A 13,715-nucleotide genomic window follows, 5' to 3' on the forward strand; every position below is an offset into this window, starting at 1 on the left:
GAGGAGCAGATTCCATCCCACTATAACAGTGGAACAAGTCCGAGACCTCTTCAGGAATCTGAATGTATGCAAGTCCATGGGTCTGAATGATATCCATCCTAGGGCTCTGAGCGAGATAGCTGATGTGGCTGCTGAGTTGCTATCCACCATATTTGAAAAATTTAAGGCTGTCCGGTGAAGTCCTCAGTGACTGAAGAAAGGGAAACATTGCTCCCATTTTTAGAAAGGGAGAAAGGATGACCCAGGAACTATAGGCTGGTGAGTGTCACCTCTGTGCCTGAGAAGATCATAGAACAGATCCTCCTAGAAGCTATGTTGAGGCACATACGAGACAAAGAGATGATTCAAGTCAGCCAGCATGGCTTCACCAAGGGAATGTTTGCCTGACCAATCTGATGGCCATCTATGATGGAGTGGTGGCATCAGTGGATAGGGGAAGGACGACGGATGTCATCTACCTGGACTTCTGCAAAGCCTTTGACATGGTCCCTCACCACATCCTTCTCTCTAAATTGGAGAGGCATGGATTTAAGGATGGACTGCTCAGTGGATTAAGAATTGGTTGGCTGGTCGCATCCAAAGGGTTGTGATCAGTGGTTCTGTGTAAGGGTGGAGGCCAGTCACAAGCAGTGTCCTCCAAGGCTCTGTTTTGGGACCAGTGCTCTTCAACATTTTTATAACGACATGATGGAATCGAGTGCACCCTCAGCAAGTCTGCGGATGACACCAAGCTGAGCAGTGCAGTCGATATACTGGAGGGAAGGGAAACCATCCAGAGGGACCTAGACAGGCTGGAGAAGTAGGCCAATGTGAACATAATGAGGTTCCACAAGGCCAAGAGCAAGGTGTTACACTTGGGCTGGGGCAATCCCAGAAGTTTATACAAACTGAGGGAAGAACTCCTTGAGAGCAGCCATGCAGAGAAGGTCCAGGGAGTCCTGGTGGACAAGAAGCTGGACATAAGCCAGCAGTGTGCTCTTGCAGCCCCGAAGGCCAACTGTGTTCTCGGTTGCATTAAAAAAAGAGGTGGCCAGCAGAGAGAGGGAAGTGATTGTCCCCCTCAACTTGGCTCTTGTGAGGCCCCATCTGGAGTACTGCATCTAGGCCTGGGGCCCCCAGTACAAGAGAGACACAGAGCTCTTGGAACAAGTCCAGAGGAGGGCCACAAAGATGATTACAGGGCTGAAGCACTTTTCCTATGAGGAAAAGTTGAGGAAATAGGGCTTGTTTAGCTTGGAAAAGAGAAGGCTCAGGGAAGAGCTCATTGTGGCCTTCCACTACATGAAGTGAAGGCAGTTATAAGAGTGAACAGTGATAGAACAAAGGGGAATGGTTTTAAACTGAGACAGAAGAGATTTAGGTTAGATACTAGGAGGAAGTTTTTCACTCAGAGGGTTGTGAAGCACTGGAACAAGTTGCCCGAGGAGGTTGTGAAAGCCCCAACCCTGGAGGCATTCAAGCCCAGGCTGGATGAGGCTCTGGAGAGCTTGGTCAAGTGGTTGGCGACCCTGCCCATGCCAGGGGGCTTAAAACTAGATGATCTTTCAGTCCTTTTCAACCCAGGCCATTCTATGATGATTAGAATATATTTATATAACTTGAAGACTAACAGTCTGTGAGAAATAGCATGCTAAACATTGCTAAGAATCACTGTATTGAATTAAACACCTAATCTTTTGTGCCAAATCATAGAAACTGAAAAATTTAAATCCTTTTTTCAAGATGGTATATTAGAGTTTCACAGTTGCTTTGGACTTGTAAAATAATTCTCAAAAAATTATACGTCTGTGTATCATTTTACCCAGCTAAACATGAAGAGATATTCCTTAAATAATTCTTCCTGTCATCCATGCAAAACTCTTCTTTAGCTCACACAGAGGCATTGAAAGGGTGGAAAATGGTATCTATTCATTCACTACAATAGAATAGATGCATTTCGCAACTTGCTTACATTTTCAGAAATAAAGAGGAAGAAACATAAATGTAGCAAATACCAATAGATCACCAATTTCTTTTTTTCAAACTGTAAGGCCACATGGAAACAGATTTTATACACAGCTAGTCAAAACAGAAATGAAAAATGCTGAGAATATGGCACGTGTTCATTGACCCATCCAAAGCAGTCAGCCCGAAGAACATGCTCATTCTTCCCTCCCATAAAAAAAGGCTGACAGAGATGGGCCTATTCGGCCTGGAGAAGACTTGAGGCTCTGAGTGATGTCTATAAATACCTGAAGGGAGAGTGCAAAAAAGACAGAGCCAGGCTCTTTTCAGTGGTGCCCAGTGCAAGGACAAGAGGCAATGAGCACAAACTTGAGCACAGAAGGTTCCCTCTGAACATCAGGAAGCACTTCTGTGTTGTGTGGGTGATGAAGCACTGGCACAGGTTGTCCACAGAGTCTCTCTTCAAAAGTTGCTGGGACACATGCCTGGGCACCCTGCTTTGGTTGGCCCTGCTTAAGCAGGAGTTGGAGCAGGACAGAGAGTTCTCAGATGGCTGACCTCAGCCATCCTGCAATTTTGTCATTCCATTGTGAGGCAAACCCCAGAAGTGTAAGAGGGAAAAGAAATGCAACATTTCTCTTAAAGTGAAATGAAAAATGTCTGGGGAAGTGGTACAACATCACTGTACATGCTTAGCTTCTCTTAGGAATGGAAACTTCAGAAGCTTTTTTCAGAATAAGTTCCCTTTTGATGAAATTAGTATAAATTGTATCAAAGAAAACAGACACATTTTTTCAAATAGTTCAGCTTCAGTGTTGACTAGAACACTGCTATCAATTAACAGCAAATATGTTAAAAGGAAAACTTTTTATAAGTTGTTGCAAACATGTCTATGTATTAGGCTTCAGAAAAGCATAGAGCACCAGACCTCTTTCAAGCAGTTATTCCTAAAAGCATCATCAGGTACCCTACACAGTGGTCCTTTCTCAAGATTGAAACTTGTTAAGCCTAACCTACACATAAGGAAGAGAAACTACAAGGCCCACAAAATCTAATTAAACAAAAAAAAGTTTTTGCATAGCATTTAGTTTCAGATTTTGCAGTAGACTTGAAAGCTGGTACAGATGGCTCTCCTGAAGCTGCAGGTCCTGACACTTCCAGAGAGATAAATACTTTATAAAGTAAGAGATTGATATTTCCTTAAAACAAACAAGTCAGCCTAACCTCCCCAGCAACACTGCAGGTTTCTTGACCAGCAGGATCTACACTTAAGCTTTCAGTTTACTACCTGAATAAAATGATAGTCTCAGTCCCGTCCTTTTTTGCTTTGCCAGTTCCAAACCAAATCTCAGTAATGACATTACTAGATTGGTGCTCCCTACTGACAGCTGTCTCATATTTCCCTTCTCATTTCCAGCAACAACTCTATTTTCCTTTTCCTACAATCAGTTTTTTCCAGTCACACCTTGTTTACCTCAATTAAGTCTAATTAGAATCCTTAGTTTTGTGCATTTCTTATTAGTATGTTTTCATAGCAGTACAAAAGATACAGATTGATCCTGTACAATAATGTTGTGTTCCTGTATCTTACTGGCTCACTGCAAATAGGAACAACATGAAAAGAGTTACAGATTGAACCTTATTTTATCCCGAACTCCTCCTCTTAGTGCTGTGAACATAAATAAATAAAATACTTAAAAAACCTGCTCAATTGCCCTGTGAGGTGATAGTTTGAAGTTTGTCATAGCCAAGGAGGTCCAAAACGTAGATGCACGCTAAAAATCAAAATCAAAGTTTAACACAATTGACTAAGCATTTTTCTTTCATTCCAGATTTAATTTTCACTAATGAAAATGGCTAACGTATTTTATCTGAAGTTTCCCCTTTAACTGAAATGCAGGGAGAGAAAACACGCTATGTACAATTTCAGGCCAAACTTCCAGTCTAAACTGGAAGCAACCAACAAAAAGAGGCTGAGCAACCAAAAGTAAGTAATAAACAAGACCATCTGTAATGCGTATTTATTATATAATATGACAATGGAAAATGTGCCATCTTAACTCATTTACCTTGAACTCTTCAACAATAATACTCAAGGCTTCATGTCCAGCTTTTCTCATATCTTCTAACTCCTGCTTATGCTTTTCCTATACAAAAAAAAGAGGAAAGATTATATACAATATAAGCACATAATATTAATTAAGAGAGGAAATGACAACTATTTTCCTCATTTTTTCTATCTTTCATGAAAAAGCATACATCTCTTGGATTTTTTATTATATATGTACTCAAAATGCAAGCTTTTCCAAAAGTTAAACTTAGTTTATTTATTAAATTTACTCTAGTAAAATTCTGAATAGTTCTTTATGGTTTTTTTCTGTTGTTTTGTTTCTCTGATTTTTCTGGTTTCTTGATGCACTTGTGGATGGCTAGACTTCTGAATGACTGTTAGTGAAAAAAACCACAACTATAACTTTACAACGTTGTGGGAATTTTATTTACTGACTATTTTATTAACCCATTTTAACACTTTTATTATTAGATTTGGCTTCCTCAGAACAGCAATACCTGATATAATTCTTTTTCTAATGTACAGAAACATTAATTTTTCTTTTGCCTTCAAAAAGGCAAAAACACTTGCATGTGGTTTACAGTGTCTGAAATGTGAATACTTCATTAGACACTCATCAGCATTTCACACTTACCAATGAGCAGCATCATCTTTTCAAATAATAAGTTGGTAAGAAACATGAAAAACTTACCCCTCCTCCCTCATCAGTTTCAGTTATCTGTTTTTAAAATCCGCCAGTACACACACACTTATCCACAACGTAATTACTCACCTGCCAATTGATGCCCAGCTAACAAAACAAATGCCCACCAACCAACAGCCAGCTTGCAATGCAACGTCTCACAGCCCACTGACCAATGTCCAGCCAAACCCTAAGCAGCAGCCCACCCCCAAACAATTCCTTACAGTTTGATAGCCTTTCTGCATAACGTCACATGGAATGGAATAATCTCTTGCCTAACTCAAGCTAGCAGCCTTGTTGCCTGGTGCCATGCCATAATGGCAGCTGCTGTTCCACTGAGTGGTCTGGTCAAGTCTTCCGCACACTCCAATCACTCAGAAACAATAGCATACTGATGTGCTATTAATACATTCTCATCAGAAACCACAACAACATCCACCCTTATTCTGTAAAATTCACATCATGCTCAGGTCCAACACTTTCCCATACATCCTGATTAATCACATGGGAATCATTCCAGTAATCTATGGGCAAGCCCTCTGAGTTGTTCATTTAGTCCCTGACTTTGGGCTCCATCTATCGTAACAGTCCTTCAGGGCACGACAGATGATGCATGGTGCTGAATTATTGCATGCTGAAGCCAGTTATGGTTTTGAGAAAAGGGTTAGAATCCATTTTTCTTCGATTTAGTTGATTCTTACTGTACTACTACTGGTTGCTGGCTCTTCTCAACAAACATCAAATTCCTTTAAGGTACATATCAGATTTCACCATCCTTACACATAACCCACAAGTGAATCCAGGACCATGTGTGCGCTTGCCCAGACATGCCCAAGACACTCGTAGCCCATGGGCCACATGTGGCTTGTCCCTGCTCATACTATGATCCAGCCCCTGATCCACGCCTTTGTGGCAGCAGCTCTTTCCTGCCAACCACCCCACTTTCAGGTGACATAAATACATTACTTCTGAATTTTCAAACTGAACATATAGGACAGCAATCAGAGATTCAACTCAATGAAAAATCTGATCATCTTTCTCTACTAGACTTTTATAAGACCTATGTGATCAGAGAAAAATGTCCCCTACTAAACTGTTTTCAAGGGTGAAGGACAGGGAGAGAAGAATTTCATCAAAAAATCTCTAATAAGAAAAATACCTGGAGAACTCACTAAGAACTGAAATACTTCCAATGAACCAGATGCATTAGTTTCACAAAAACACAGTTAAATATCTGACTAGTTTTATGTTTTAGTTGCTCTAGTTTTAAATGCTTCCATAAAAATACAAATAAATAAAAAAAGGTTTGTCAGGTATATACTTTAACAATATCGTATATGAGGCTCAAGATGATTCCTCTTCACTCACTGCAGTCCATGCAAGCCAAAAGGTTGGACAACCATGCCTTTCCCCAGTGCAGAAATAACCCAGACTGTATTGCTCAGTGTGTTTTTTGTGTTCACTGTAACAGGATTTGGATCCTCTATCGCTGACTTTGAAACCTTTAGGGATCAAACTTGAGTCTCCCCTCGTGATTTCTGCCAGAGGCTACAAGTGGGGCCATTCTCCCCAGCTGCAGTGTAGTGCACATTTTTTACATCTTGTCCTGTCTGGAGCGGTCCAATGGCTGCAGCATGAACTACCTCCTGTTAAATTTGTTCAAAGGCTTGTTGTAGCTCAGGACTTCATGTAAAATCATTCTTCGTCTGGGTCACTTGAAAGAGACGATTTACAGTCAAACTGTAATCCAGAATATACATTTTCCAAAAACCCACAACACCTAGGAAAGCTTGTGTTTCCCTTTTTCTAGTTGGTGTGGATTAAGTTATTTTGTTGATCAAATCCATAGGGATCTGATTACATCTATCTTGCCATTTTATTCCTAAGAACTGGGTTTCCTGTGCAGGTCCCTTACTTTGCTTCATGTCAAAACCAGCTTTGGAAGGATTTGGTTTATTTTCTCAAAACTTCTGCTGTGTTGCCCCACACTATGATGTCATCAACATACTGCAGGTGTTCAGGAACTTACCCTGTTCCAGTGCAATCTGGATCAGACCATAGCAACTCTGTTTCCACCCCTGAGGTAGTCGACTCCAGGCACTAGATGCCCCTCCAATTGAAACAAAACTGTGCCCTGCATTCTGCTGCCAAAGGGATTGAGAAAAATGCATAGGCGATATCAATTATAGAATACTACTTACTTGCCTTTAGCTCCAGTTCATACTGAAGTTCTAACATGCCTGGCACAGAAGCACTTAATGGTGGTGTGACTTCATTCAGGCCATGATAGTCCATTGTTAGCCTCACTCTCCACTGGACTTTCGCACTGGCCATACAGTATTGTTAAAGGTGAGCTCTGATTACTCTTTGTCTCTCCAGTTGATGAATCAGCATACTGATGGGAATCAGTCCCAGTCGGTGCAACACTGCCATCAGTGCACTGTCACTGTAACAACTTGCACCTGCTTCTCACAATCCCTAGGCAAAGTATCCTCTGAAAGACTGGGCAAGTCAAGAACAGCTAATAAATGTCCTCCATCTGCAAGAACTACATACTGAAGGCCAACAGTATCCTTTTGGATTCCTGAAGTATCCTACTCTGAGGTAATCTGTATCAAGGATGCATGCAGTCTCTGAGCTGGACAAAATGGGGTGCTTTTGCCACTCATTCCCAGTTAGGCTTATTTCAGCCTCCAATGCACTTAGTGCTTGAGATCCTGTTACTCCAGAAATACAGATGGGTTCTACTCCCTTATAACTTGATGGCATTAGAGTAAACTGCACTAGCATCCACTAAAGTCTTATACTCCCATGCTTCTAATATGCCAGGCCATAAAATCCATACATTCCAATAAACCCGATTATCCCGTTCCTCCACATGACTAGAAAATAGGGCCCCTCTGGTTCTGGTTATTGTATTCATGAATGCAAACCAAAGACTTGTTACCCAACTCAGAAATAGGATCAAATCACCTTCTTTGTCTAGGAGACTGTGCACTGGAAATTAGAGCAGCCATTTTCCTTGAAGAATCCCCTATTTGAACTGCTCTTCCTCACAACTCTTGTATACCTGCCTCTAGGGTCAAGGTGGATTTGATATCCCACTTTCTCATATCCTTTCCATAGTCATGCAGGTAAAACTAGAAGGTGGCATGCGGTATATACCCACTATATCCTCTCCCTTGAGAACAGGAATGCTTAATTCTAATGGCTGCGATACTGGATACCATATAGATAGGGAATAAGAGATACTTCTCTGAATTGCTGGAGTTCCCAGGTCTGTTTCTCTACAGATGAGAAAGGGAGATTTCCTTCATATTGCCAAAGTAGACTAGCCACTTCATCTATTGCTGGATTTTCATTATCTTTCCAAACCACTACTGCCGCTGCTTGCATACAAGATGGTGTGCTCTGTACAAATTTCTACCATACAGATCTTGGAACTTGGTGTTGTCTGTATCTTGGGATAACCGATCACCCTTGAGGTCATACATACCTCCGACACAGCCAATTCCATTATGTGCTGAATAACTTTATCCCGGTGATTCACTTGCCTAGGTAAAGTATCAGGTCTTCTCTGAAGGGACATCTTCCTTTCACGGCTGATAAAAGTCATCTCTGCAGGGTGAAAGCTTGTGTACCTTTTCCCAATTGCTTTCATAGAATCATAGAATGGTTTGGGTTGGAAGAGACCTTTAAGATCATCTAGTTCCAACCCCCCTGCTATAGGCAGGAACACCTCCCTCTAGACCAGGTTGCTCAAAGCTCCATCCAGCCAGGCCTGGATGGAGGCCAGGACTGGAACATCAAGAGCCTCTCTGGGCAACCTGTTCAAGTGTCTCACTACCCTCACAGTAAAGAATTTCTTCCTTATATCTAGTTTAATTCTACTCTTTTTCAGGTTATAATCTTCTCCCCTTGTCCTGTCACTATGTAGCATTATTTCAAGTCTCACCACAGTTTTCTTGTAGGCCTCCTTCAGATACTGGAAGGCTGCTATAAGGTCCTGCAGGAGACTTCTCCAAGCTGAAAAGGCTCAACTCTCTCGGTGTGGTATCATAGCAGAGGTGCTCCAGTCCTCTGATCATCTTTTGTGGCCCTCCTCTGGACCTGTTCCAACTATTTCATGTCTTTTTTTGTGTTGGGGGCTCCAGCAAAGAATGCAGTACTCCAGGCAAGGTCTCACAAGACAGAGTAAAGGGGCAGAAGCATTTCCCTTGACCTGCTGGTCACGTTTTAATTGATGCAACCCAGGATACAGTTGGCCTTCTGGGTTGCAAGCACACATTGCCAGCTAATGTTGAGTCTTTTATCAACTGATACTCTCAAATCCTTCTCCTCAGGGCTGCTTTCAAGCCATTCTCCAATCAGTCTTTGTACTTGGCATTGCCCTAACCCAGATACAGGACCTTGTACTTGGCCTTGCTGAACTTCATGAGGCTGGCATAGATCCACCTCTCAAGCCTGTCCAGGTCTCTCTGTATAGCATCCCTTCCTTCTAGCATGTCAATTGCACTACTCAGCTTGGTGTCATCTGCAAACCTGTTGAGGGTACACTCAGCCCCACTGTCCACATCACCTACAAAGATATTAAATAGCACTGGTCCCAGCACTGATTCGTGAGGATCCATTGGATCAACCAGATGAATATATGCTCACTTGGCTGACAGTTTCTTTTTGCATATCTTGCAGCTCATTCTTTGTTAGCGATCGGACAGCTATGAACTCTGAGTCTTCCTCCTCCTATCCTTGTGATGGCCGTGACTCATCCTCATCTTTTTCTTCCATCCTTGTTTTAATATAGATTATGTCCTTACTAAAAAAGCTGACTTTCTGTGAACATTTTTTTCTCTTGTGTATGGGAGTGATTGATACTGGCTCAGATTGGTTCTCTGAACTGCAAGGCCTGTTGCAGGTGTCAAAACAATCACATGGCCTGTTTCATTGCCATCAAATCTAGATATTTCTTGCTCTTTAGGGTGCTGAACAGTGTTGAGCTTGGCTAGGTAGGTGGGCCAGGTCCTGTCAGATTGCAGTGATATGTGTGTCTTTAGAATTGCTAAGGTAACAGCACAACTTTCCAAATATTTCACTAGTTTTTCAGGATTCTGAAGCTGCTCAGAGGTTAAGCTGCAAAACACTGGGGAAGCCCACTATTCTAGGTATCTGCTCATACCATTCAACACTCCCTGCCACTCACAACTATCCAGTCTCAGGGCTAATCCCTGGGAGGTATTTGTAAATAGTAGTTTAACCTTGAACAAAACCTGAAGCATAATGAGTAGACCAGAGTAACATGCTGGTTTGAACATTCTCTCGTCTCCCCATAGCCCGGTTCCCTAAGCAAACAAAGTAGAGTGAAATTACTAATAATTTCCAATATACGGGTGCCAAAATATGAACATGGCTACAATATGAAATAAAAATACCAAATAAGCTTCCTGACCAGCATTACACCATACAGAAAAATGATAACCTTAATTTATCCTCTGGAAACTGTTAACAGTGCCACAGGGAACACACATAGCAAGTAGCTGTATGATCAAAGAAGTAAATAAATAAAACAAAGCATGTTCAATTATGAAAGTCATACATTATCATTGAAAAAAAATTGATCAGTCTATAACTCCATTAAATTTGATTAGAAAATTCTGCTAAGCCATTTGGTTCCATCTTACCAAATAGAGTCTGAAATCGTAGTTATATGTACTAATTATTGACCCAAACATAATTAGATTCAGATTAACTTGAACAGAATTTCTTTTTACAAAGCCCTGCAAGAACAAATGAAATGAACCAGAAAAGCTGAAGATGGAAACATTTTGAAGAGTAAATAACTCCTACTTCCAGTAACAGTACACAGCAATCTCTGTACATATCTGTTGAATTACACTGACGTGCAAACATCAGAAACTAGCTCATCTCAGACATTTCATGTAGAAAGGGCTGAGCTAGTCAAATTTTTACAGCACAATACTACAGAACTGGCATAAAGAAAAAAAATATGATTTAATGCTTAATTCTGCAAGTCAAATTTAAATTAGTTCACTGTGACAAGTGAACAAAAAGAACAAGTAAGCTGTAACTACTATAGTACCATAACAAGGATTCAAATATTAGATAAAAAGAAATCTATAGAATGAGGAAGTTCACTTTCAATACTTATTCTAACAGGAAAAAGAAGAAAAAAAAAAAAGAGAGAAAGCATTCCTTATCGAAAAAGACCTTCAAACTAGAATAGTAGGATTCTTAGTGTTCTTACTAGAACAGTAAGATTTCAACTGAAAAATCTGTCTAAAGTACTTTAAATTAACAGTAAAACACAGTGGAGCAAGTGCGCTCACCAACAAAGCAAGATATTTAGTTCCAATAAAATTTATCATGATCTAAAGGGCTACCTAGGCTATGGGTATACAGAGATCTCTAAGATTCCACAGCTACAAGGACAATGAAGATTTATCTTTTATTTATTATGGATTACTACATACCTCTGGTAAATATACTACAATTAAAAGGCAAATATTTACATCAACAACAAGCCATTACAGATATTACCAGGAAGCAAATTGATGCATGTAGTAGATATTGAGGGAACAGAACTAAAGAATAGTCACAACAAACAGATTTTAAAAGAAAATTAGTTATAATAAAAAAACAGCAAAGATATATAACAAATTCATCAAGTTATCAATACTACTCTATTAACGTACTTTATTATAAAGTTACTGGTATTATAACAACAACTACACTTATGACAGATTAGATTTGTCAAAACTACTTCTGACAGATTATGCAGACAAATATAAATAATAAATATAAATTTAATAAAACTACTGGTATCAACTGCATCAAAGTAATCCCAGATATGTGGGGGGGGAGTTGAGGGGAGGTATAAGTGCGCAGTGCCAAAAACAGCTTCAAAGGGGCCTAACTAAGAAAACTGACCTCAAAATAGTCTAAGTATGAAAAAGGATCTCAGAAGAAACTGATGCCTACTACTAAATAAATAACAAAATTGCATTTTGAAGACTACCAGTATCACAGAGTTTGCAATCACATAGGCCTCCACAACAAAGGCTCAGTTTGTCTAGAAAATCTTGAAGAAAAGTTTGCAACATGGGGAATTCTGAGACAAAGGCTCCACTTTGGAAAGAAAATTTTTAGATCAAAAAGCATTTGCTCCTGGTTCACAGGTCAGGTTCCCAACCTAGCAGTTCTCAGCCTGGAAGGTATTTTCTCCTGCGAGTGTTTTAGCAGCTATTTCCTGCTGATTGTGATTCCAGGGCCAAGTCAGAATCACAGAAACGCCAAGGTTGGAAAGGACCTACAAGATCATCCAGTCCAACCATCCACCTATCAGCAATAGTTCTCACTAAACCATGTCCCTCAACACAATGTCCAAACATTCCTTGAACACCTCCAGGGTCGGTGACTCCACCACCTCCCTGGGCAGCCCATTCCACTGCCTGACCACTCTTTCAGGGAAGTAGTAATTCCTAACATTCAGCCTGAATCTCCCGTGGCGCAGCTCGAAGCCATTCCTTCTAGTCACCTTTATGGCTGCTCCCATCATAAATATATTTACCCTTACTAGCACTGCTAGGCAAATCAAGATGCAAAGCACATGCCAAATAGGAAGTGACAAAAGAAGCTAGAGCAGCAACGCCAAGATATACTTAAACGAACACAAAGATTCCATTTAACATATTTTGAGAGTACTGACTTTCTTTACATGCTTCCCAAAGTAAATGAAATTAATTGATATGAAAGAACTAATAGTAAGAAATCAGCTTTGCTTCATTCAGATGTATCAACCAACGTCTATGACAGTTTGCAGAGAGTATTATTTATTACAAATACAATGATCTCCTACGACCAGGTGATCCACCTAGTGGATGAGGGACAGACTAGGGACATAATCTGCCTAGAATTTAGTAAAACATCTGACACTATCCCACAGCATTCTCCTGGAGATTCTGGCAGCACATGACTTGGATAGGAGGTACTCTTTGCTGGGTAAAAAACATGCTGGACAGCCAGGTCCAAGAGACCGGTGAATGCAGTTAAATTCAGCTAACAACTGATCTCTAGGGGTGTTCCTCAAAGAGGAGTACTATGGCCAGTCCTGTTTAACATCTCTATTGATGATCTGGAGGAGGGGACTGAGTGCATCCTCAGTAAGTTTACAGATGACAAGTTGGGAAGAAATGCTGATCTGCTGAAGGGTAGGAAAGCCTTACACAGAGATCTGGACAGGCTGGATCCATGGGCTGAAGCCACCTGTATGAGGTTCAAGTGCCATAACTGGCATTTTGGTCATAACAACCTTATGCATGGATACAGCTTCGGGCAGAATGGCTGAAAAACTGTGAGCTGAAAAAGGATGCTGATGTTTGCTGACAGACAGCTGAACAGGACCCAGCAGTATGTGAAGGTGGTCAAACAGATAAGTGGCATCCTGACTAGTATCAGAAATACGGTAGTCAGCAGGACTAGGAAGGTGGTCAACCTTCTGTACTCAGCCTTGGTGAAGCAGCATTTTGAGTGCTGTGTTCATTTTGGGGGCTCTCACTACAAAAGAAACTGTGCTTTGGAGCATGCCCTAGGAAAGACAGCAAAGATGGTGAAGATCTGGAGCACAAGTTATGAGGGGAAGCTGAGGGACTGTTCAGTCTGAAGAAGAGGCTCAGGGGAGACCTTACTGCTCTCTACAACTACCTGAAAGGAGGTTGTAGTGAAGTTGAGGGTTGGCTTCTTCTACCAGGTAACTAGCAATAGGATGAGAGGGAATGGCCTCAAGCTGCTCCAGAGGAAGTTCAGGTTATTATGAAAAAATTTCTTCTCAGATATAGTAGTAATGCATTGGAACAGGCTGCCCATGGAAGCAGTGGAGTCACCATCCTTGGAGATTATCAAGAAGTGTGCAGATGTTGCACTGAGTGATGCAAATTAGTAGGCATAGTGGTGAGGGGCTCATGATTATAATAGTTGATTTTAATGGTCTTTTCCAATTGTTAT

General features: G+C 40.9%; 1 protein-coding gene across 6 annotated transcripts in view; it reads right to left on the bottom strand.

Annotated features, from left to right (window-relative positions):
• The window catches only part of CCDC91 (coiled-coil domain containing 91), a 141,330-nt gene that overhangs the window by 71,277 nt on the left and 56,338 nt on the right, over positions 1-13,715 (bottom strand). For all 6 annotated transcript variants that reach the window (XM_052690544.1, XM_052690549.1, XM_052690545.1 and 3 more), the window contains one exon: positions 4,014-4,091. In XM_052690544.1, the coding sequence (XP_052546504.1) occupies positions 4,014-4,091 (78 nt within the window). The remainder of the gene's footprint in view (positions 1-4,013; positions 4,092-13,715) is intronic.

This window comes from Tympanuchus pallidicinctus, unplaced genomic scaffold, assembly GCF_026119805.1.
Source record: "Tympanuchus pallidicinctus isolate F22 unplaced genomic scaffold, pur_lepc_1.0 scaffold27, whole genome shotgun sequence".
NCBI classification, from domain to species: domain Eukaryota; kingdom Metazoa; phylum Chordata; class Aves; order Galliformes; family Phasianidae; genus Tympanuchus; species Tympanuchus pallidicinctus.